The sequence below is a fragment of the Phyllopteryx taeniolatus genome, chromosome 15 (genome assembly GCF_024500385.1).
Source record: "Phyllopteryx taeniolatus isolate TA_2022b chromosome 15, UOR_Ptae_1.2, whole genome shotgun sequence".
In the NCBI taxonomy this organism is placed as follows: Eukaryota; Metazoa; Chordata; class Actinopteri; order Syngnathiformes; family Syngnathidae; genus Phyllopteryx; species Phyllopteryx taeniolatus.
The window spans coordinates 7,506,844-7,532,569 of NC_084516.1; the positions used below are offsets into that span (position 1 = coordinate 7,506,844).

Sequence of the window (25,726 nt, forward strand, 5' to 3'; positions counted from 1 at the left end):
ACTAATAATAGTATTAAATTATTTTCATAAAATTAGTACTATAACTTTATTGTCATAAAATGTTGATATTTTTCTCATTATATCTTTTTTTTAATTCAAACTTAAACAAAATGAAAATTTAATTTATTTCCTCAATTTGTATTTCTCAAATAACATCTTGTAAAATAAGGTTTATCTTTTCATAACTTTATTCTTTTAAAAAATAGGTCTTTTTTTAATTTGTTTTCCCTTTTTTCTAACTTAATTCTTGTAAAATTGGGATTTTTTTCCCCACATAATTGTACAACTTTGTTCTACATGTTATTTATTCTTGTAAAATTAGGACTTTTTCCTCAAACTTTTATAACTTATTTCCCTTTTCCAACTTTATTCTTTTAAAAAAAGAAACATTTTTTTACCCAATTTATTATGACCTAATTTTTCATAAAATTAGGATTACTTATTTTTGGCTTTACATAGGACTTACATAGGACTGTTTTTTTTTCAGGTGTTTTTCCCCTGAAGGTTTTCCCAAAAAACGGCTCTTGTAAAATTATTGCACATTTGTTGTAATAATACAAATATTCTCCTTCATTTTTATAATTTAGTCTTATTATATTCCCATAATATACTTTTTTTTTTTAAATCTCGTAAAATTACTCCTCTCCCCTGTAACAGTTTGGCGCCATTGGTCACCGTTGCTCCTGCCAGTGTTTTTCCACTCACCCCTCCATCTACCAGTCAGCCACCTACAACCAAGTGTGAGTTTCCCCGTCCTGCTTCCTGTAAATTACAGAGCACCAAACCCCTTCCCATTCCTCCGTGACCTTTATCTGGACCTTGACGTTGACTGCGTTGCTACTAACCCGCAGCTGTTTTTAAAAGTCAATTTCAACTATTTCTCTGGCTGGGTGTACGGCATTTGGATTGTTGATGTGATGTTTTTAATGATTATTAATACAAGGACGAGGGACAAGCTTGTTAAATCAGACCTTAGTTACACAATTTTCTTGTCAAATTATCACATCACATAATGTTATGACTTCATCCTTGTAAAAATTGGGGCTTTTTTCCTCTAATGTTTACATTTTTGCCTGTGTGTTCTCAGAATTATTCTTCTAATCATAATTTTAAAACATTCTTTTTATGATGGTATAATAATACTTTTTTTTCTTGGAATATTACCACCCCCGCGGCACGGTGGCCGACTGGTTAGAGCGTCAGCCTCACAGTTCTGAGTTTGCATGTTCTCCCCGTGCCTGCGTGGGTTTTCTCCGGGCACTCCGGTTTCCTCCCACATCCCAAAAAACATGCATTAATGGGAGACTCTAAATTGCCCGTAGGCATGACTGTGAGTGCGAATGGTTGTTAGTTTCTATGTGCCCTCCGATTGGCTGGCAACCAGTTCAGGGTGTACCCCGCCTCCTGCCCGATGACAGCTGGGATAGGCTCCAGCACGCCCGCGACCCGGGTGAGGAGAAGCGGCTCAGAAAATGGATGGATGGTTTGAGAGTCACCTTTCCCCCCATAATATTAAAAATTTATTTTTGTTAAATTATGACTTTTTGAGCCATAATTTCCCCCCTTTTTAAATTAGTTTGTTGTCATAATTTGGGGACTTTTTTGTAATGTTACAGTTTTTTACTATAATATTAGGAATGTATTCTCATAAAAATAGACTATTTAAAAATCATAATTTTTCATCTTTTCCCCTTTTTAAATTACTTCGTTACAATATTATGAATTTTGTCTTACAACTTTTTACCCCATATTATTATGAATTTAAACGAGTAAAAATTTAAACTTTTTTAATCACAGTTTCCCCTGTAGTGATTCTAATAAAATTAGGGCTTTTTTAAATTATAATTTTAAATGTTTTCCCATTTTTAAAAATGATGTTAATGACACAATATTAAAACTTTTTTTCTTAGAACTTCCCCATAAGATTAGGACTTTGTTATCTGAGTGTTTTTTCTCTCTCTTTTGTTTCCTCTTTTTCTTCTCATATGAAGTATTTTCTTTTCAAAGAAAAAAATATAATAATGTGAAGAATAATACTTAAAAAAAAACACAATTATAAACCTCTCAGTGTTCATAAAAATAAGTACATTATTATCATTCTCAGGTTCCTCGTGTTATCTTATGCAGGTGTGCCTAATGTTGTGACCAATCCGCAGGATTGAAGCTCTTTGTGACTCCTCATTAAAAAATGCCAACTATCTCATTACAGTGATTGACTGCGAGCCCTCGAGTCATCACCCGTGACTTTTATCCGCTTGCTAAACTGTCTGCTTCTTTGCCAAGTGTTGTCGCTGGCAACCCAAAATAAATTAAAAAGCAATGAAAAGAATAGAGAGGAGTCTAGTCTTCATTTATTTTTTAAAACGCACATCTCAAACACATTAAAGACTTGGAGGTGGAGATAGAAATTGGACAAAGTTGGCATTGGAATTCGACTTGAAAGTAATAATTTTACTTTCGTCTTCTTGTGCATTTACAATTCATGTATTCTTTAACATCTTCACACATCTGAAGCATGGTCTGGATAAATTATGAATGATGTGTGACTATAAAGATGCGATTAATCATATCTATAATGACAGTGAGCTCGGTCCCAGAATGCCACGTTCATTCTTTCCCAAACGGAAAATCAAACTAAACTTGGGACTTCAAAGTCACATGATCACGTGTGACTCGGGAAGATCTGGTGGAAATTATTTTTCTCAGGGGTGGGCAAACCACCGAGCATTTTCATTTGCAAGAGTCCTGCAATATCATTATATTGTATATTGTATATTGTAGCCACGTTGTGCCCTAAAATTTATTTCTTTATCAAACCAATGAATCTCACAAGATTTTTTTAAATGTCCACTATTATACAGTATTGTGTTTGTTGCAATAATAGCTAGTTTTTCATAAGATTGGTTAGTGAAAATGTATTTAGTCTTTTTTAAATGTATTTATTTAGAGTTCATTTATCTCATTAAATAATTCATTAATATAGTTTTTAATATAGAAGCGGGAAACAAAGGGCGCAGTGAAGGTGCTGTAATTTGCGCAAGGAGAGCCACTGCCACCAATGCACTTTCAGCCATTTATTGAAAACGACAAACAGTCAAACACACAAATACAAAATAAGAACACGCGCAAGAAAATGTTGTAGATCACAGCTCACGCCCAGTCGCTCACACGGTGGCTCACTGGCCAACCGGATTCCAGCTCCTGATGTCTCATAGGCACACATCCGACACATAACTATTATAATATGTACAGTTCATTGTTTTATTTTTTTTAATCTTGTGTTTTTATATAATACAGTTCTATTTTTCTTTATTAAAAACACATCTATACATCCATTTACTATACTGCTTATCATTAGGGTTGCGGGCAAACATGGTGGATTGTCAATTCATCTCAATGGGGAAAATGTATTTGATTTTGATTAGCATTTAAAGAGGTCCACAGAGTGGAGCTTCACTTAGCAACAGTAGCAGTTAGCAAGCTGCCGCGTGGTGTTGAACTATTTTGAATTTGTGAAAGGCTTTTGTATCAACTGATACTTCATGATGACGCAGTGGACATGTTAAACTTGCGAACATCCAACTACTCACATAATATGATGGAAATTATGAAACACAAGTGTAAATATGTATTCTGAAACTATACACTATTTCATATGGAGCCCCTAAAGGTACGGAGCCCCTAAAGGGACATGGGGGGAAAAAAGAAAGAAACTTGTTTCTCATTTGAACGAGAAACTTTCTCGTTCGAATGAGAAAGTTTCTCATTTGAATGTGAAAGGTCTGCCTGTGAGTGCTAGCTTATTTACCTGCTAGCGGTAGCGGTAAGGTACGGCGCTCCTAAAGGGACATGGGGGGCGAAAGAAAGAAACTTGTTTCTCATTTGAACGAGAAACTTTCTCGTTCGAATGAGAAAGTTTCTCATTTGAATGTGAAAGGTCTGCCTGTGAGTGCTAGCTTATTTACCTGCTAGCGGTAGCGGTAAGGTACGGCGCTCCTAAAGGGACATGGGGGGGGGGGGGGGCGAAAGAAAGAAACTTGTTTCTCATTTGAACGAGAAACTTTCTCGTTCGAATGAGAAAGTTTCTCATTTGAATGTGAAAGGTCTGCCTGTGAGTGCTATCTTATTTACCTGCTAGCGGTAGCGGTAAGGTACGGCGCTCCTAAAGGGACATGAGGGGGCGGGGGGGAAGAAAGAAACTTGTTTCTCATTCGAACGAGAAACGTCCTCATTTGAACGAGAAACTTTCTCATTCCAATGAGAAACGTTCTCTTTCGATTGAGAAAGTTTCTCATTTGAATGCGAAAGGTCTGCCTGTGAGTGCTAGCTTATTTACCTACTAGCAGTAGCGGTAACGTACGGAGCTCCTAAAGGGACATGGGGGGGCGAAAGAAAGAAACTTGTTTCTTCTTCGAGCGAGAAACTTTCTCATTCTAATGAGGAACGTTCTCTTTCGAATGAGAAAGTTTCTCGTCTTTTCTTCCCCCCCATGTCCCTTTAGGGGCTCCGTAGCCGTATTGAATCAGCCCTTCGTCTTTTTTTTTTTTTTTTTTTTTTTTTAAACACAAGCATTTCTACATTAATTTAAGTCCTTTTGCCACCTCACTGATTTGTAGCCCCCCGTGGAGGATGCCGATCCATCTACATGGCCGCCCCCGGAGGGTAGAAGACCACCGCGGCGGGCTCCTGCAGGGGTGCCCCCCGGGGCGCCGCCCGCGCGTGCCGGCCGCGCCCCCGCTCGTCCGCCTCGGGCTTGGTGGTGCCGGTGACGGGCCTGATGACTGTGGCGAGCGCGGGCGAGGTGATCCTGCGGAAGAGTTTCTTGAGCGCCTTGCGAAACTCGCGGCGCATCAGGCAGTAGAGCACCGGGTTGAGGCAACTGTTGGAGTGCGCCAGGCACACGGACACGGGGAACACGTACACCTGCGTCGTGTAGTACTCGTAGGTGAAGTGCACCACGTTGAGCTTGATGAGGATGCCCCACGCCGTCAGCGCCTGGTTGGGCAGCCAGCACAAGAAGAAGGAGAGCACCACGATGGTGACCGACTTGGTCACCTTGGCGCGCCTCTTTGCGCTCGGCGCGTTGGCGTCGTCGCCGGCCGCCACGAAGCGTAAGAGGAGCAGGTAGCACGCGGAGATGATGGCGAGAGGAGCCACGAAGCCCAGGAGAACCTTCTGCGCGTGGTAGAGTCCCAACCAGAGCTGCGCGCTGGTGCCTTCGCTCTCCGGGAACTTAACCAAGCACAGATCCTCCTCGCCGGACACGCGCACCGTGGTGGAGAAGACGGCGTGCGGGAGCGCGGCGCAGGCGGCCGCCAGCCAGATGGAGGCGGCCACGCAGCGCGCGGCACCCCAGCGCCGCAGCGGGCGACCCCCGCGGCGGCGGCGGCCGTGCAGCGCCGACGCCAGGGAAGTGTAGCGCGCCACGCTCATGGCGGTCAGGAAGAAGACGCTGGCGTACATGTTCATGGCCGTCACGTAGGACACCGTCTTGCACATGAGGCGCCCGAAGAGCCACGTGAAGTCCAGCGCGTTCTCCACCGCCCAGAAGGGCAGCGTCAGCACGAACTGGAAGTCGGTGAGCGCCAGGCTGGTGACGAACAGGTTGATGGAAGACTTCTTCCACGCGTGCTTGCTCTTCATCAGGTAGAGCACCAGCAGGTTGCCCACCAGGCCCAGCGCGCACACCAGCGCGTACACCGCCGAGATGACGATGCGCACCGCCGCGGCGCCGTCCGAGCCCGGTTCGGACCCGCGGCCGGCGGCGTGGAGGTCGGGGTCGCAGGAGCGGTTGGCGGTGGCGTTGGCGCTCCACGCCGAGCCCTCCTCTACCGATTCCCCGGACATTGTAATCCGACACGCACAAAGCGAAAACTAGCCCCCCCACCCACCCACACGCGCGCAAAAAGTAGTTAAACGAGATCTGTCATCTCCTCACGCAGCCCCAAAAAGCGTCGTGCGTCTTGACGCAGCGCTCACACTGACCTTTTCTCCTCCAACGGGGAGATACAGCATATACGTAGTCCCCACGTGAATCCCTTTACTCATGCGTAATGCTCAATCAACCAATGGAAACCAATTGACTGGAAAGCCTGCAGAGTGCGCAGTAACCAAGTACAATTACTCGAGTACATTTTGCAGGTACCTTTTCCCGAGTATTCATTTTCTTGATAGGAGTTCACTCGGTGACCACGCTCGTAACATAAAACTTTTGCATCTCAAATCAGGGGTGATCAGAGGTTTTTCATTTTAGCCCCAAAATGGGCAACAAACGCCCATGCCAGTCAGTAGCAATATTATCACACATACATGACAACAAAAACTACCTTCTCTCATTCCAGTTCCAACTGGCACTGTCTCGGACTACCTGAATCGTTTCCTCGCTAGAAAAAAAAACTACTCCGCAAACTCCTACCAAACAACATAAACAGCAAAAAATGACAAACGTTACACGTTAACGTGATTGACAGGTGAAAGTTGCGTGGGGCGTTTTCAGCGCATTCAGAGGACACGGCCACAGCTTCTGAGACATGAGAGGACATCTTTATTTTTCCCAATTTTATATACTTGGCAATTTTCTTAATCATTCAAATTTGGCATGCTTGTTAACAACACTTCTCTGCGGTGTGTCAAACTTAAAAGACATTTCAGTTTCACTTTACAGGGACTTTAAATCGTCGTAACACCGCCACATGCAGTACATGCTATTCGTTAGCCCGTCTGTGGCGTTTCCCATTATGTGTTAGCATTAAGACAAAGGCAAAGTTATGTGGTTGTTTTAAATACACAATGTGTCGTACTTTTGGTTTTCTGTTTAGTTTCACAGTAAACTTCAACTGGGAGCTTGAAGTTTCTTTTTTTGAAGAATTGATATCATACAACCCTCTTATCCCAAATTTATGCCCGCAATTCAAAAACATAAAAATAAGCCGAACGACAGCCCGCATCCCCCCAAAACTCGTAAGTCGGATCGCTCGTATCTCAAGGCACTACTGTATATTTGCTTTCAAAAGTAGGGAGTACATGTAAAAAAGTCATCAAATAAGCAAGAGATACCTGAAGAATTTAAGTACAGTCACAAATATTTGTACTAGTTGCTTCCCACCCCTGACCATATACAGTAGAGCCAGTGATGATGTCATATTTTCCTACATATGCAGCATAAATTGCATGCATGCTATCGATCCACGGCGGTTGCATCCTCATAAACCATTTCCTATGCTTCCCACTGTGATTCTCCAGGATAAGCAACGACACGTTTCGCTTTCCCCGGCCACCTGCCGCTTGCATGCCTGTGATAAAGGAGCGGTGCATGGCGCTTTGGTGAGTGCTGTTATTATGCCACAAAATTGATGTGACAATAATAAATAATGACAGTGAGGTTGCATGCAGAGACTCCAACAAATTGAATACTGAGGAAGTAAACCATCCACGGCAGCGTATTATGAATCAATTGCTAAATTGTTTCACCTAAAGGATATATGGTTCATATCTCTTCTTGTCAAGAAATCGCATATTGTAGTTTTCACGTTTCTAGTTTTTAAATATGCGTGCGACTGCGAGCCGCTTGGGAGAGGCAGATGACCGTCCTACACAAAATTTGTATAAATTCACCCAAAATTCTGAGGGGGAAATATGCTACTGAAGTTGCACAAGATGTAAAAGTAGGTTAATTTGGGATTCAATTAATGGTTATATTGCGTATTTGGATTAAAAAGATTAACTTTATATTTATACAGTGTATTTTGGTCATGAAAACAAAAAGTCTCATAGTAGCCGATGGTAGGTGTACCGAGAGGCAGTGGCATCGCTAGGCCTATTTTAGGGGGGCTGAAACACCCCCTAAAATTATTTGGTAGTATATGTTAATGGAGAAGTTCTATTGTCTTAGCCCCCCAAATACCGATCCCCCTCCCTCCTAATTTTAGTATTACTCATATACTACAGTAACAGGGTTGCAAGTACCTGTAACAGTGTTGCAAAACAATGCTTATGTTGGAGTTTCTTCTCAAGAGTACAAGTTAGCCATGGTAACTGTTATGCTATCTGTATGATTAAAAAAATATATAATAATAATGTATTTTTCTGAAAAATATGAGTAACAAGGTTGCATTGGTTTGAGTGACACACTTAAAAATAGAAAAGAGGACTTAGAGGTCCTCTTTTCTAGAGGACCCATGGTCAGGGCAGTTAGCTTGATGATGTCTTTTCTGCTAAGTCATGTAACCCACTTTCTTTTTTCTCTTCCTCTAGATGGCTAAAAAGGTTTTAGTGTCATGGCACATTTTCTACTATTTAAAATATGTCTGATAAATAAAATCTTTTTCACAATTACAAGGAAGACATAAAATCATACCAAAAAAAAAAAAAAAAGCTGATTTCAATCTTATTTTCTCTGATATATTTGTTATGTGTTGGTCCTCAAGAGGGAACGAAAAGAGAAAAAAAAATCCTTTTCGGGGGTGAGTAGAGTAGAAAATGTCCTCTAATTCTGGAATGACCCATGGCTGTTTGTATGGACCTCTAGTGCCAGCATCGTGTACTTAAAGGGGTCATAATGATGGAAAAAGTATGCATATTTTTGCAGTATTAAAATCTCACGGCACAACACCAAACAAAAATAAGTATGATTGGATAATCTTGGATCATTTTTCACAGCACATTCCACAGTATATAATTTTTGCGGCTCGGTGTGACTACTTCCTGGAAGTTGCTTTCAGTAATTGTATTCTCTTTTTTTTCCCTTACTGATAGACACGTCACAATGTGCATATGTGTGTCGCAGGGCCTGCTATCTGCCATGCTTATCAGAGCTGCAGCAGACACACCCCTGGTAAAGAAACTCAGCATTCCGCAGCACAGTGGTGACACACGCAGGTCACCTGGAATTAGGTCAGCGGTCATAGTGTGCCAAGGAGGCCAGGGATTAATCATTTAGTAACCCAATATGGGTTTTATCTCTGTGCTGTAACTATACATTGACATCAGACCCAATTAGAGAGGCTGCTGTTTTTAGAAATCAATTTGTTGCTGTCACCCTGTTATTTACACGCTGGACCTGTTGCCAGCCAATCACCAGCCAATATTGTTGTGCAAATGTGAAACCTTGCTGTCAACAGTGCAGGAATTTGTCAACGCCTGTGGCATCACGCTGCTAATTGCAGCTGGTAATATTACAACATACCATCACAATACTGTAACCACTTCATTGTCTTTGTACACAATCTACCGGCATGTCAGAAAAACACACACGCACAGTCACGCCAGACGCAAAATTTATTTGCGTTGTTTTATGGTGTATTTTATGAGAGTTCAAATAAAAATATGACACATATACAGTTTAATGGACGCAAATTAGACTTAAATAAATGCGAGCAGGCTTCACCAACAGCAGACCACTTTCTCCTCCGTCACACACTGGCTGGGTTGTTCGGGCCCGGAAGCTGCCTGTGTCCAAATATACACTAACAAGTCCTCCTTGTCCTCCTCCTTTGGATTTTAGAGTCCACAATCTTTCACAAACACAACACCCCCCCCCCCCAAAAAAAAAACATGGCATGTGGTGTAACACTTAAATAGAAACCATCAATGGTTTTACTAAATATTCAACCTGCATTTAAGGTTAGTGTTTAGTGTTTGACTTTAGATTTACGGTATAGGGACTTGGATAGGCTTAGCGTTTGTGTGAAAGTTTAGGGTTATGGAAAGGTAAAGTGTGGGTATAGGAATTGGTCGAACATCTTATTGGTTGCCAAGGACCTTTTTGCATTCCTAATGTTGACCAATAACTATATCCTTGGTACAGTTCAAAGGATACGCAGGAAGGTGCTGTGGATAAAGTGAAATGATGGATAATGTTGATTTTGCGGCACAGCAATCCACAGTTGGCGGCTCTCGACAGGACATAACCGTCAGTAGCCCCTCAACAAGTACAGTGTGTTCCAGTGAACGATAATCTCTGGCTTGTCGTTATCATAAATCCAACAAAGTATCTTCTTGGTTCTCTACCTCAAGGACTCTGGTTTGTTTAGACTTCCTGTTTGATGTCCTCGAGCATGTACAGAAATGTCTCCCCATTAGGAAGGATTCAGTTCTGACCAGCCCAGAGGGGCGGACCTCGATCGGTACCCCTGTGCATCCGATAGGACAACATCTGAAGTGTCCCCAGACACGTAAGCCACGCACAAACACTGCTGTCATACGTCATTGTAGTTTAGAGGCTCCACTGAGTCTCGTGTTACGGGATGTGCATGCGTATCCATCATATGGAGTTTCTCCGTCCCGTTCCTTGGTTCCTCCTGCTGCCGTCCCCTCTTCCGGCAAATTCTGAACCTGCGACTGACAGGAAACAAACAATGTTTTAACATTTAATACCAAATGAATAAACACATCAGTGGGTGCAAGTTAGCTAGCTAGAGTTAGCTACACTTGGCTGGAGTGAGATCCTCTAAAACTTAATGCAAATGCAAAACTTTAAAGCTAATGCTAGGTCTGTCCGTAGTCCTTATCCCGAAAAAATTTAACTAACCCTAATCCTCAGCCCTAAATCTTAAACCTTACCCTAAACTCAAAACCTTAATTAACCCTAGCTCTGAATCGTAAATCTTAAAGCAAACCTTAGTCTCTCAGACTAAACCTTAAGGCTAACTTTTTGCCCTTGTCCCTAAGCTTAAGCCTTAAGGCAAACACTGACCATAGCCCCTAACCTTAAATCTTAAGGCTTACCCTAATCCCTCACACCAAACCTCAAAGCTAACCTTAGTGGCATAAGTTTAAGGCTAACCATACTCTCTAAACTTAAACCTCAAAGCTAACCCTAGTCCCTACCCCTAAACCGTAAGGCAGAACTTAAACATATAGTGCTGAACCTTCAACCTAAAGACTAACCCTAACCCTAGTCCTTAACCTTACGGCTAACCGTCCAGTGATTCAAAATGCAAAAATAAACTCCTGTATCTGCACCTTTATTAGACGTGATCGTTAACAAAATTGAAGATGTGGACCTGGCTGCTAAACGAGTCAGTTCACTGAGCATTGGAAATTCCTGTATCAACAGCTTTATCTAGAGGCCAGAAAGATTCTATGGCTTCTTCTTTGCAACACATGTCTGCAAAGTTTTGTGCAAATTTGTTGTCTCGTGTATGCTCAATACCTTTAACAAGCTAACCAGCAAAGGGCAATCGAAACAATCGCTCACGCCTTTGCGCTTTCACGTTTGGAATAGGTAATAAAATGGTAGATAAACAAGGAACTATAAGGAGCGGCAGTTTCGATTTTCCAAAAGGGTTGCCCATAAACTGTGACAACCGAAACTTCTAAATCTAGATCCATCCAACAAGATGTAAAACCAAGTATCCTATCACCAGACACTCACTGTGAACAGGCAAAGATGAACACAATGAGAAGAATGAGGACCACGAGTGCCACAATGACGCAGATGATGATCATCTGATGCCTCTCTCCTCTCCGCCAGTCTAGGTCCACGTACTCACATCTGGAGCCAATGTAGCCACGCTGACACCTGAGGAGCACAAGACCCTTAGAAGTTAGAAATTGTCTCATAACAAGCGACAACATTGAGAAAGGCAGTCAGTCAAGCACAGACCTCCACCAAGGTTAAACCCTTCACAAATGTTTCTTGTTATTTAAAAACTGTCTATATCACATATTTTGACCTATTGTGGGTGGGTCTGGAATGTATCCCACATGACAAACGGGGTTTCACTGTATATTAGCACGTAATTTCCTGGTTCACTGAGCATGGCAGAGAACTACGGGATCATACCAATAGTGACGAATCTGCATTAACTAGTTAGCAGCCTTCTTTTTAGTTCATAGTTAGACATACAGGACTGTTCCATCGAGACACTAGGGTCAACCATCCATCCATCCATTTTCTCTACCGCTTATCCTCATTAGGGTCACAGGCCGCTGGAGCCTATCTCAGCTATTTCCGGGCGGGAGGCGGGTTACACTCTGAACCGGTCGCCAGCGGGGCACATAGAATCAAACAGCTATTCGCACTCACATTCACACCTACAGGCAATTTAGAGTCTTCAATCAGCCTACCATGCATGTTTTTGGGATGTGGGAGGAAACTGGAGTGCCCTGGAGAATTTTTTTTTATGTAATCCGGCTAACTGGCAAACAGCAGTCAAAACAATACCTCTTAGGTGGGAGTTACACTGGATGGTTCAAGTGACACAATTACGATTTTTTTGTTCTCAAGTGGCACAATTGGGATTCACGTCATAACAACGTGAATTTAAAAAAAACTGCATGGAATCAGCTATCTTCAGATTGGAATCGGGCCTCTTCCAAATTTAGATAAAAAGCTGATATCTATCGGACATCTGCTAATGCAATGGATTTACCCCACCAATGCCAGTTCTTCCATGTGTTCCCTGAATGTAAACACATCCGTATGTGTCACTTGAAATGTACATGGAAATAAAAATCGGATACTGTATAGACATTGAATTAGAATCGAGCACTTGGACCTGCAGTGTAAATCCAGCCTGATTTCACTTTCCAATCTATTATCTCCGAACTTTATGAACAATCTCTTTCTCACCTGCAGGACGGCGCCTTCTGATCTTTAATAAAGCGACACTCCCCGTGGATGCAGTAGTGGTAGAATTCTTGTGGACATTTGGTGAAGTGTCCATTCCACTGTCCTGTGCCCAAGGTGGGTACTGGAAATGACAACATGTGATTTGTTGAGATTAGTGCTTTGTGTATTTTGTACAAATGCATGGTGGAGCTGTATTTCTCCACCGAACTTTCCAAATTTTACAGGTATCTGTACTTGGGTATTTATTGTTCTCATTACTTTTGATTTTTAACCCATACATTTTACATCCTTAGGTCACTGGTTATTTAACTATATTACCTTGTACAGTTTGTAGTATATGCATTTACTTTGTTTTACGCTGCTGTCTGCAGCCAGGTTGGCATTGCTAATAAGAGTCTCTTCTCAATTGCCTTACCTGGTTAAATATATGTATTCTCTACTTCTTGCTTGCTTTGTCAACATAATCACATTGCTTTTTTAACCTCCGATGTAAAAAGACAACCATGGTTCAGATCTTGACTGACTGAGATCTTGGGGTATGAAGGTGAGAAAAAACAATTGTCGTTAGGTGTCAGCTTTAAAAGAGCATGCTTCTAACATTTAAAAATCCTGGCTAATTTGAAAAAAAAAATACAGACATACATTTTCATTGGTTATCATTAGCTAATTCAGCAGATGCAAAACTGTTCTAAGGTATTCAGTTGCTAATGCAGGCCCTATTGTTAGTTCATCGTGAAAATCCTGTCAGAATTTAGCTTCCAACAAAGCAATTTATCATATACACAGATTGTTTTCCCTTATTATGCAAGTTAGGAGGGAAACTACTTTGTGTGTATTTTTTTCCCCCGGTGTGCCAGCTATCAAACAGGTATTTCAGTAAAACTATACTGCAAGAGTTGAATCAGTACTTCTACTTTTACCAGTCTTTTTGTACAAGTATCTGTACTTTTACTAAGGTACAGAGTGTGAGTACTTTTGCCACCCCTTCCCAAGGGACCTCATTTGCACACTCCTGCTGCTACCAAACGTTGTCAGCTGGACTCCATTGACTTCAAAGCTCACCTTCTGTTATGAGCCGACCGTATAAATAGACTGCAATATGATCCGGGGGGATGGGGGGTGTATTAGTGCCGCAAAAAGCATGGCGTCGTCAAACATTCAATAAGCACGCACGTCGTTTACTGAGTGAAACATGTCCTCAGCCATTAAATATCACAACACACACACACACACACATACGGCATTTCGTCTTCTTGGGCCACTATCTTTATCAGAATCAGAATCATCTTTATTTGCCAAGTATGTCCAAAAAACACACAAGGAATTTGTCTCTGGTAGTTGGAGCCGCTCTAGTACGACAACAGACACTTAATCTTTATGACATTTTTCCACAAGATTACCTTTGGAAGTTGGCTCATATAACAATGCAGCGGCATCGATGAGAGAGTTTCATTGAGAGCTGACACGAAAGGAGCATATCCACTTACTGAGTTTCAAGGGGCCATTGAAAACTTCACGAGACAACCTTGTTGTTTTCTCTCGTACACTCGTTTTGGCTTATTTAAGTTAACCTTATTTTAGCTTGGTTATTTTATCGTATCATAGTTTAGCTAATCTTTGTTTCGTTTAACATTTTGGATTGGTTAAGTTTAGCTTTTTTTTTTAGGTGGGCTTGTTTTAGTTTGTTTTATTTTATCTTACAGCTCATCTTACCTCAGTATTTTTTTAAAAATTTGTCTCCAGGTAGATAATTTTAGCTAGGTTTAGTTTAGCTTATCTTGGTTTGGTTTATCTTGGTAATTGGTACTTAGCTTGACTTAGTTAACTTTTTTCCATCATGCTTAGTTTAGTTTGTCTTAGTTTAATTTGGCTATTACATCTTAGCTTTGCTTAGTTGACTTATTTTTAGCATGGCTTAGTTTAACTCATCTTGGCTTAGTTTATCGTAGTTTACTGGTATTTTATTTTACCCTGACTATGCCACTTAGTTTAGCTTGGCTAAGTAATCTTACTTTAGCTTTTCTTAGTTTAGTTCAGCTTTCTTAGTTTTGCTTGGATACATTGAACTTATGTTAGCTTGGCTTTTTTTTTTAAATCTAATTTTAGCTCATTTGAGTTTAGCTTGGATAAGTTCGTCTTACTTTAGCTTGATTCTGTTTCGCTAATCTTTATTTCGCTAATCGTTATTCCGTGTGGTTTCGTTTGGCCCGTCTCAACTTATTTTTGCATATCTTAGTTTAGCGAGTCTTAGCTTCATTTAGCTTGGCTTTATTGGGCTCATCTCATCATATTTTAGCTTATCATCGTTTAGCGTTTCATAACTTTGCGTATCTCATTTATTTTATCCTCATTTGGCTTAGTTTATTTCATCTCATCTTAGTTTAGAAGGCGAGGGACCTGAAGCAGCGCAAAGCTGTGCCAATGTGACAGTCTGAACGTTTCTAAAACTTTAAATTAGTCATGAAAAAAAATTCACCAAGCATTCAGTTAGGCAAATGTATGCAATGCTGTCAAAGTTAGTTTCGAGTGGAGATCTGTGTTACATTTTCATTTGTCGCCTGTTTACACTCTGAGGGAATTGACACTTTATAACTCATTATGATTGCATCTTCCCTATGTTTGTTTATTCTTTCTTTCCTGGTCTTGATATGTCCCCACATGCAATTTATTTTTCCACCTCCCACCTCTTTCCAGCTAATCTACCTGTGCAGTTGTCTCTGTTGCCATGGCGATGGCAGGGGGCCTCCGTTTGATTGACAGCCTCACTGGTGGCGTTCCAGCCAGCCAAGGACCATTCGCACAAGGCCAGCCCTGCGGGTATGACACATGCACGCACACGCACGTGTTGACAGCATCATTTCACATTTTATCACATTGCACCTGTTGTGTTGTGTGTGCTGCTGCTGACGATCATTCCTTTCTCTGGAATAGTTTTGAAAGTCATCGGAGTGTGTGTGTGTGTGTGTGTTGACTATCACAGTTGCTTAATGGCCTGCTGGCTACCATTTAAACATTTACCAAGCACACTTTCATTTTTACGCTTCGCCTTTTTAAAACATGAACAATGATGAAAAATAGGAATAAAAAATGGAATTGATTGGTAAAATTGAGGAATATAGCTCGTACCTGTTAGTATTCCCACATAGAGTCCATACACCTTGGCCATGACGTCCTCGCTTGAGCCAAAGTTGTCATCGGGTGTTTGAAATTTCAATCCAGGCTTTGGGAATTCCGAGGAAGCACAAAAAGCCACCCCGGTAGTTAGCAGCGTTCCTCATTTAGGGAATGTGTGGCCTTGGAAGCCGATCAGGCCTGAGTGCGTGCGTTTGCTGCGTGTGCGTGCTGTACTCACTGTGTTGTGAGGGCAGCAGAGAAAGAGGCGTCAACTGAAACCCGACACGCCCACTTGGGTTCACCGCCCACCGCATTGAGAATCGAGTGGCAGGTGCGCTTGCTTTTGTTGTCATTCCAAAAATAAATAAATTAATAAATAAATACAAGTCCCCACCAAAGAAAGTAATATAAACAATCAGAAAAACATTTGATGACTGTACCTAGATGAAAGAATCAATTCTGATCCCCAAAAATATTCCACCGGCCTGTAGGCAGTTATGAATGAGCACCATGAATTTTGCATTGCAACACCCATTGAAAAAGTTGCCGTTTATTGCAGTCCAGTGAAAAGCATGCATCTCCAAATTTATTTTATTTTGATCTTAAACATGAGTAAATAATTCTGACCCCCCCACCCCCCCCCCCCCAAAAAAAAAACTTTTGCAGGCCTTTAGGACATTTAAAATTAAGCCCCATGAAGTCTGCCGAGCAACAAGCAAAAAACTCAAACATAATTTGGAGATACATGCTTTTTTTCTGTTAGCACCTCTTAAGTCAGGTCTCAATTGAAAGAGCCAGGGCATGACTGGAATATTGTCGATGTCCAATGAAAAGCTTGTATTCCCTAATTTTCTGAGTTTTTCTTTTGGATTCTTCATTTGTTGCAAAAGGCAGAACCTTTTCTATCACAAGCAGAATACACAAGTGGAGTTAATCCTTTTTGAAATATCGCAATATTTGAGGCCACAGAATCACTGCATATCTTCCCGCCAGTCAGCAAAGAAAGGTTACATTCAAAAGAAAGTTATAATTAGGGGGCGGCCGGGGTCAGGTGGTAGAGTGGTCTTTTCCAAACCCGAAGGTTGTGGGTTCGACGCTCAGCCCTTGTGACCACATCGAAGTATCCTTGAGCAAGATACTGAAATGTGAAACTGTATGGATTGATGATATTATTTATATATTTGTTTGCAGTGTTTGTGTTGGAGTATAAAATGATTAAAAGGAAGACTGAAGACAACCAGTAAAACTTGAATAATTTCAACTGACGTGGCATTATATATACAATGACACTATCAGTAGATGAATGAGAAGACAGTGGTAGAAAAAAAAAGATGTACATGGGAAGAAGCCCATTTTCTATATTTGAATCAAATTTTAAAAAAAATTATACAAAACGTTTATACCCTCAATGTAATTATTAAAAATACAAATGTTGAAAAAGTATTCAGGTGAATGGAGTAAAAGGGATAGAACTCGGTCAAATCAATGATTATGTGCTTATTGACCAGCAGATGGCGTTATTTCTGCTCATGTTGTGACTGAACTACTTTGCTTTCAGATTTTGCTATGAATCGGATCAATCATAGTAGTAGTGACCCTATTTAAAGTTTTAAAAAAAATACTATCACCGCGATAGGAAGATTATAACAAAGATTGTGAGTACTGTTCGTTTATTCTAAATGTTCTAACCCTAACCCCTAATCCTAACCCTAACCCAACATTATGATTTTTTTTTAAATATAGATTTTGTTTTAAAATAGTAATTATAGATTATATAAACGTAGGTTTCTCATTAAGGAAGGGGGAAGTGTTGAAGTAGTAGGTGAGGTGACCAAATAAGTAAAAGAGGATAAGCGACTAATCGCTTTTAAACTTTAGCCCCATTGTTTCTCTAAAAGCAGCTACACAATATACAAAAACAAACGTAATATAACGTAATATCCAGGTAGCATGGAAAATTGTGATTAAAAAAAGCATTAACTTCCATAACTTTCTTCCTGCTTGCAAATTGAGATGAAGTGTTCTGAGAATGTTTGGAGCGTTGAACAGGAAGAGCCAGTTTCCTTTCTCGCTCTCTGTGTCTGGCTGTGCGCCCAATTTAGCTCAAGCATCAGGAAGCGACGATTCCGTGGCATTGTGACCTCTCGTTTAAGGCCTGCATCCGAGCAACATCGGCAAAATAAACATCCTCGTAAGAGTTTCGGTGATACTTGATTCGGTCTGCGTCGAGCTTGCAAATATCTTCTTTATTTAAGACAATGAAGCGCTTGTATGTCCCAGTTTTGTGCCAAATTTTTCACTGGTCTTTTGGGGCGGGGGGGGGGGGGGGGGGGGGGGGCTCCGAGAATTCTGCCCAGCAACAAGAATCGAAGTGAAAAAATCTTCTTTTCTCAACACTACCAGAGTTGCATCTCAGTTCAAACAGCCAAGTGGAAAAATGTTGCTGTCTAATGTATCGCACAATTTTTTGAGTTTCTTTGCTTGTTGCTGGGCAGAATTTATGGGCCTCAATCAAGTATCGGACTGTGATTTATTTATTTTTTCCTACCTCATTCCACTCCAATGAAAAGCATTCATCTCCAAATTGAGTTTCTTTTTATCCTAAGTATGATTTAGAAAAAAATATTAACAAAAAAATGTGTCACAAGCCTACGGGGCAGGCACGACTGAGCCCCATTAATTCTGCCTAGCAACAAGCAAATACTCCATATGAAAAACTACAAATTTGGAAATCGATTATTTTCATTTGACTGCCACAAATGCCAAATTTGTCATAGGCCTCTAGGGCAGTTATGCTTGAGCCCTGATTCTGCCTAACAAGCGGATAATGCAAGCTAAAACAACACAATTTGAAGATACATGATTTTCTCAACAATGCCAGAATCAGGTCTCGATTCAAACAGCCTAGTGACTACAATATTGTAGCAGTCCAATGAAAAAATGTATATCCAAAATTACTTTGTTTTTATCCAAAACATGAAGAAGAAAAAACCGTCTCATAGGCCTATATGGTGCAGTTACATTTGGGCCCCATAAATTCTGCTTAGCAACAATCAAAGAATCCACTGAATTGTACTGACTCCCTGCAACGACTGGCAAATTTGTCACAGGAATTTGGGACAGTCACTTGGAGTATTCACCTGTTACTAGGCAGAATTCAAACTACAATTCTACATCTGACATTCATTGCAGTCTAATGCAAAGTTCTCTATCTCTCTCCAAATTGTTTCCCACCCATCCCCCAACCCCCAAAAATGAGGAGGAAAAAATCAGACGATAGGGCAGTAATAATTAAGCACCGTGAATTCTGCCTAGCAACAGTCCTTGTGAATAAAACTCGTGCAAGCATCTCCCATCATTATAGAATATTAGGAGTGAATGCAAAATTTTCACACAAAAATGTCACTCACAAAATATTTATGTAGTTTGTGGTTATTTTATATTTTTTAAAACAGTATACAATCTTGACACATCACCCTGTTTCTCGTTTGCATTCGTTCTGCTGCTGCAAAAGGGGCAGAGGGTTTTTTTTTGTTTGTTTTTTGTTTTTTAAGATCCAACTGTGACGCTTCCAATGCAGCATGAGTGAACGACGTTCCTCTCGCAGCGGACGTCACACCACCACGCAGGATCGTGGCTCCCGGAAGGGGTTGCTTCCTGCGGGGACGCCCACCAGCAGAGCGTCCCTGCCTGCGTTCTGCAGACAGAAGTGCTGCAGCTCTGCAGCCGCCTGTGACACCTGCATTTATAGTATTTATATGAATTCATATTCACACCATACATTGTTATAGGCTATAGTCTGCTTATTATAGTCGCAATAGGTGAATACACTATAAAACACTTTCTAAGCACCCTTTTTTTTTCGCCCTTTAACATAGCAAGATAAGTGTTTGGATTCTTTGTTTGTTGATATAAAATATTTGGCTTGAAAATTTGAATGAAAAAGACATTGTTGTTTTTAACTTTTTTTTTGTCATTAAAACTGGCCTATGGGGCAGTTGTGAGTTTCCTCTATGAATTCTGCTTAGCAACAAGCAACCCAAGCAACTCAGTTGATCTGCATGGCTGTGTCTATAGGTAACATTTTTCTTTTATTGTAAAGTTATATATTGATTGTTTATTCATACACCAACAAAAATACAGTTCCTCCGTGTTTCAGACGGAGACGGAATATTGAAATGGTCACTTTTTTTTTCCACACTTACATGACAATTAACGTTGCTAAAATGCTCCTTAAAACATTACATGTCCAGTATTTAAGCCATTTATTGAACTGCCATCTTAGCGAGCACGCAGGCCTAGAAACATTACATTACATCATTAGAATTGTACGAATTAATTGTTTATTGCTAGGCAGAATTCAGAGGACTGACTTGTAGCTGCCTCATAGGCCGATGGAAACTTTAGCGTGGAAAAAAAAAAGAATCGGAATTTTTTTAGTTTTTGGGAGTATTGAATAAAAAGGTAACATAAAAAAAATAATAATAATAAACATTTGGAGAAACGTTTTTCATTGGACAGTGAATTCCGCCTAGTAACAGGCAAAGAGTCCAAGCAACTGTGTATGCTTGCTAGCTAACATTTCATTAGTCGTGACAATGAACGATGTGAAAATTTCGTGTCAGACATCATGTATACTGTTTCATTTTGTTTTATTCTTTATTTTTCTCAAGCTGCTGTGTCTCCCAAAGTCCTGAAAACCACTTGATTATCGTATTTATATTGGTACTTTGATTTATGAGTGCCCCAATTTAAAAGTTTGTTGAGTTACGAGCTGTTAACATGATTTTTTTGCTTTGTGTTTCGAGCCAAATTTAGATTACGAGTGAGCTTCAGATCCGCCACCGCTAGAGTCGAGTGAAAACTGTAACACCCCCGCATGTGGGCAAGGAGAGCCATAGCCGCCGATACACTTTCAGCCATTTATTGAACGGCACAAAGAGTCCAAACACAGAACTACAAAATCGTCACAGAATACATTAAACTTCTAAGTCACGACACCAATGTCCACTATGATGAAGGTATGACCCCACTTGGAAAAATCTATCCATTTTGCCTTTTTTTAATAGTTTTTTGTCTCTATTTTGCCCATGCCGCTGCACCTCTTACAATGTCCTTTATAGATGTTGTTTCTCTTTCCTTACCTTGATCCTCTCCACGCTGGCCTCCAGCTTCAGCTGCTCCACCAGCCGTCGCATGCTGGATATACTGGAATTGGAGGTCATGATGTTGAAATGCTTCGAGAGAGCGAGCAGCTCCTGGGGAAAAGGTCCAGTCAGTCGTCCGTCACAGCACTGGACTCCTCAAATGGGAAGCAATGGGAAGGAAGGAAGGAAGGAAGGAAGAGTGGGTCGGCTCGGTTTTTTCCAAGTGACCTCACGGTCCATTTGGCTGCGAGGGAAGGAAAAAGACAAGCGATGTGGTAAGACAGCTGTGTTTTTATTTTGCAAATATGCAGATGTCTTGTTTAGTTTCTACTTTCATCGTCATAACAAAAAAAAAACACTTTTATATTCAAAGGTCTTAAAAACACACTTTTTGCTTTTAAAGCAGGAATCTTGAAAGAAAACTTTACTTCCACCTAGCGGATAAAGGGCTTTACTGCGCAAATTGCTTTGAACATTGAAATACTCTATGACTGTCTATAATAGTACTGTACTGTAGTAGCTTCAAAGACCTACTACAAACCATTAAAACAAACTTTAAAAAGTGTTTTTTATTAATATAAATATGTACACCTATATAGACTGTACTTATATTTTAAAAAGGGATGACGATATAATACATGACAGAAGGTGCTTTTTTTCTTTAAAAAAAAATGGACAGTTAAATACTACAAAAGGATATATTTTAATTGAAATGTGTGTGTGTGTTCGTGTGTGATTATGATGGGGTCTCGTCTTCCACCCCCCCATTTTTAACCTGTCCTGTTCGGCTGTTAAAGCAAGTAGAATGGAGACTCTATCCCTTTTATGTCGGAACAGTTTCACTGTGCCACAGTGGGGTTTATGATACTGCCACTGTGGTTTTTTGTATTATGATTATTGAAATTTTCAGTCGAACAGAAGGTTTTAAAGGAGTTACAGAAACTAAAGGAAATGACAGGCCTCGAAACGTCGACGAAGCTAAAGTACCGACGCTTTGACTCTGCATTTGAATGCATCTTCATTCTAAAACCACGTGGTTATGTGATGACGTGTCTGCTCGGCTAAGCTCCCATTGGTCGATAGGCGATTAAGGGGGCTGGCTAAAGAGATAAACATGACGGCGAAGCTCCTCGTTCCTCTAATGTTTCAAAGTACATAAAAGAAAGGAAAAAGGGTGAGCGTTTGAAAAGCAGCCATGGTGGAAGTGTTCGCCGGCCGCACTCTGCTCAACAAAGACGGCGACTTGGTGGAGCCAGAAGAGGCGCTGAGGAACAAGGTGGTGGGCATCTACTTCTCGGCCGGTTGGTGCCCGCCGTGCCGCGACTTCACGCCGGTGCTGTGCGACTTCTACACGGAGCTGGTGGAGGAGGGCGAGCCCCCCGTGCAGTTCGAGGTGGTCTTCGTGTCGTCGGACAAGTCCACCGAGGACATGGTGGAGTACTACCACGACATGCACGGCGACTGGCTGGCTCTGCCTTGGACGGACGACTACAAGCAGTAAGTATCAAACAAACACAAATAACATCACCCTAAGGTAGAGGCTCATTTACAAGTTGCTTTTTATTTGGCTTTAACGTCTGCTGAAAGGTTTATGGAGGTCACCCCCCCACCCACTCTCTCTCTATCTCTTAATCCTGAACTCAAGCGCTGACTGTAAATCCCTCGCTCTTGTGCAGCCATTATTTACACATTGTTTATATAACCCCCAAATATATTTGCCATTATTTACACACACTTCTCTCTTCTTTTTTTTTTTTCTTCACATGGACCCAAATTACAGTTAATAATGTGTCATTATGTTTCCCAAACTTTCAATTAGCCCCACTCAGGACCACAAACAAAGCTATAACATTGACATGTATGCTTTAACTCTCCTGTTGTATTGTGGGCCATACATGAATTTATTACAATCAAAAGGGTATTTGTGAAGAAAGTGCCTTTCTTGGAGCATTTTTAAAGATGACCCGAGACCCAAAATAGCCCCTGACTCCAAGTAAGCCCACGTTAGTAAGTAACTAGAGTTCTAGAGAATGCACCCCTATACTATCGATGGCATAAGGGAAAATAACTTTAACATTAACTCGTTTCGACTGGAGCTCATTTGGGTGAATTGCTCATAGTGTGAGCCCTGGAATTCACACAAAATGGCTGCTTCAAGCAAAAATGACTCACTTTCTGTTCAATTTCAGGCATGTGTCTTTTAGACATGATTTCATGCGTCCTGTCATGCTCGACATGTCCACCAAATTTGGATCCGTTGATGTTACGTTATCCATATTTTACTGAGCGACCAGAACAGACATGTACTACTTTGCTATGTCACAATAAGTTTCATTTCCTGTTCTGTAGTTACCGTCACACTTTTCCCCTGTGCCGTTACAAAAAGGCAACAAAAAAGTAAACCACACATGTGGAGTTAGTCCATAAGATGCTCACTGAGCCATGTTGTTGTTTTCTTCGGCGCAGCGAATTGAAGAAGCGCTACAACATCACGGCCGTGCCCAAGCTGGTGATTGTGAAAGAGAATGGCCACGTGATCACAGACAAGGGCCGCAAGCAGATCCGAGACAGGGGCCTGGCCTGCTTCAGGACCTGGCTGGAAGCTGCTGAGATCTTCCAGAACTTTAAAGGCTAGAAAACAACAATAACAACAACAACGTGAAGAAGTATGACATGTTGAACCGCCTTTTCAGACACCACTAAGAAGCTTGAATGCACTTCAATCAGGGGTGTCCAAAGTCTGCATATTGTAATAATAAAATTAAACACGGGCCGCATCAAAAGTTAACTACTTAGCATTCAGTGACCTACAACATATTGAATTGATTTGAGCAGGTTTCATATACACACAGTGAAGTGGGCTGCCCTCTTACTTCCCTTTTTCCTGTATGTGGCCCTCAATAGTTTGGACATCCCGGGTGTAGATGGTGATATTATGTACATATTTATTTTTATTAAAAATAATTTAACTCATTCACTGCCATGGCAATTTGACTTCTAAAGCCGTCAATGGGAGTGAATGTGTTAATAAACCTGTCTGCACAAAGATAACACTCACTTTTGAGGGACAGTACAACTGCACTCAGAGCTGTTTCTAAATTTATGCTCCACTGGTTACAGGCAGCACGGTGAACTAGTGGTTAGCATACAAGCCTTACTGTTCTTTTTTGGGGGGTTTGAATGTCAGCGAAGTTTGCATGTTTTTCATGTGCTTGAGTGAGGTTTCTTCCCACATTCCAAAATTATGTACTCTGAATCATTCATTCTGTATAGTGTGAAAGCAGATGTGAATGTGTTTGTCTATAGGTGCACTGCGATTGGCTGGCGAGCAGTTCAGGGTAGGCACCAGCTCACTTGCGACCATAATGAGCACTATAGACAATGGATGGTTGTTGAGCTACATGAGAGGGACAGAATATTAGGAACAGCTCTGCAAATCATGATAACAAACCTATTGTTGAGTTAATACCTCTCTGTAAAAGTGAGCATTTGCATGTTTTTTACAAGCAAATATTGATATAAAAGAGGCTGAAAAGATTGTAGCTGTCTAATCCTATGCATTTTGAGAGGAACCTCAGGCAGAACTTTTGCGCTAGATGTCATTTTTGGTATATACCCCTTCATCCAACTACTTTTTATATAATGTTTTCATGCATTAATAAAATTATATTCTAAGGTCCTTATCTGTTGTGTGTGTGTGTGTGTGTGTGTGTGTGTGTGTTTGTTTAAGGAGCCTGTGGGGATGTCTAACATACAAATAATGGATTCCCCATAGTCTCATTAAGACACACACACATACACGTTTACTTCATACAGGCTCATTCTAGTGGTAATTGTATCCAATGTGTGTGTGTCAGTGTGTGTTGACATTGCTGTTGTCACTCTGAGCATCCAACGAGAGTGACAAGTCAGTATAGGCCTTGCTCTCCATAATGGCCTCTGTGGATTTATTTTAAATACAGCACAGTCTCCAGAGGACTCTTTAAAACAGCTTCCTACATCTGACAGTGCACTACGAGTCACTTCAAACTGCTTACATTTCCTGAGGACTACCAGGATCAACTATCACTCTAGTAGTCATTTCAAACTGCTCTAAATTGCAAGAAGACTCTGCATCATTTGCACAATTGTCACTATATCATCATAAGCCGCATTACCGGTAACCTTTCATTGCTCAATGACTCTCTCTAGTATGTTTTTATGTCTCAAAAAGTATTTTTTTGATGCAATGGCTGTTGTCGTACCAGCGCGGTTTCAACTACCGGAGACAAATTCCTTGTGTGTTTTTTTACATACTTGGCACATAAAAATCATTATGAATTTGATGCTGTGTGTAATGAAGCATAAGCACATACACGTTTAAGAGCATGTAAAATCCTGCTAGGAGGGTCCTAAGTCGCCAGTATATTCAATGTGTCTGGACGGCAAGAAAACCAAAAGACCAAGGATGCCGGTGCTGCATACGTTTGCGCACAATTGCGTACGATTACGACAGGGGAACTGGGAGTAACCTTTTTTATTATTATTTTTTTTTGGGTACTTTTTTTCCCCAAAATGTTATGCGAGCCAAATATTTATTACGAGTGAGCTTCATATACGCCACTGCTCGAGTCAAGGGAAAACTGTAATGCCCTGGCATGTGGGCAAGGAGAGCCATAGTCGCCGATGCATGTAAAAAAATAAAAAATAAATACAAGGACATGTGCAATGAGCTGCTGTATGCCACAACTCACGCCAGACGCTCACATGCAAACTTTAACCGTTCAACTTAAATACAAGAATACATAATGTAATTTCACTTTATAGGGCCAGTTTATTTCATTGCACTCTTTTATTGTGTTTTATGATGTTTTTATACGACAGTGCAATTATTATTTATTAAACATGATTA

At 40.9% G+C, this 25,726-nt stretch overlaps 4 protein-coding genes across 7 annotated transcripts; 1 reads left to right on the top strand and 3 right to left on the bottom strand.

The window, feature by feature from the left end:
• Positions 1-4,490: 4,490 nt before the first annotated feature.
• Positions 4,491-5,979, bottom strand: rxfp3 (relaxin family peptide receptor 3). Its single transcript, XM_061799393.1, has one exon. The coding sequence runs from the start codon at positions 5,845-5,847 to the stop codon at positions 4,642-4,644; it is 1,206 nt and encodes a 401-aa protein (XP_061655377.1). The 5' UTR covers positions 5,848-5,979; the 3' UTR covers positions 4,491-4,641.
• A 3,279-nt stretch (positions 5,980-9,258) lies between these two features.
• Positions 9,259-16,297, bottom strand: btc (betacellulin, epidermal growth factor family member). Of its 4 annotated transcripts, XM_061799395.1 has the most exons (6): positions 15,927-16,293; positions 15,701-15,794; positions 15,278-15,385; positions 12,575-12,695; positions 11,375-11,521; positions 9,259-10,338 (listed from the first exon to the last, which is right to left on the bottom strand). In XM_061799395.1, exons 2-6 carry the CDS (start codon positions 15,738-15,740, stop codon positions 10,197-10,199), a joined length of 558 nt encoding a protein of 185 aa, XP_061655379.1. In that variant the 5' UTR covers positions 15,741-15,794; positions 15,927-16,293; the 3' UTR covers positions 9,259-10,196. The 4 variants fall into 4 exon arrangements, with proteins under 4 accessions (XP_061655379.1, XP_061655381.1, XP_061655380.1 ...); XM_061799397.1 differs by lacking the exon at positions 15,278-15,385 and having other exon boundaries at positions 15,927-16,297; XM_061799396.1 differs by lacking the exon at positions 15,927-16,293 and having other exon boundaries at positions 9,259-10,332; positions 15,701-15,919.
• Positions 16,298-19,102: 2,805 nt separating this feature from the next.
• On the bottom strand, positions 19,103-21,016 carry gng10 (guanine nucleotide binding protein (G protein), gamma 10). Its single transcript, XM_061799407.1, has 2 exons — positions 20,833-21,016; positions 19,103-19,427 (listed from the first exon to the last, which is right to left on the bottom strand). Exons 1-2 carry the CDS (start codon positions 20,911-20,913, stop codon positions 19,302-19,304), a joined length of 207 nt encoding a protein of 68 aa, XP_061655391.1. The 5' UTR covers positions 20,914-21,016; the 3' UTR covers positions 19,103-19,301.
• On the top strand, positions 20,991-24,514 carry nxnl2 (nucleoredoxin like 2). Its single transcript, XM_061799406.1, has 2 exons — positions 20,991-22,332; positions 23,302-24,514. The coding sequence occupies exons 1-2, from the start codon at positions 22,031-22,033 to the stop codon at positions 23,468-23,470; spliced, it is 471 nt and encodes a 156-aa protein (XP_061655390.1). The 5' UTR covers positions 20,991-22,030; the 3' UTR covers positions 23,471-24,514.
• The last annotated feature ends 1,212 nt before the right edge of the window (positions 24,515-25,726 follow it).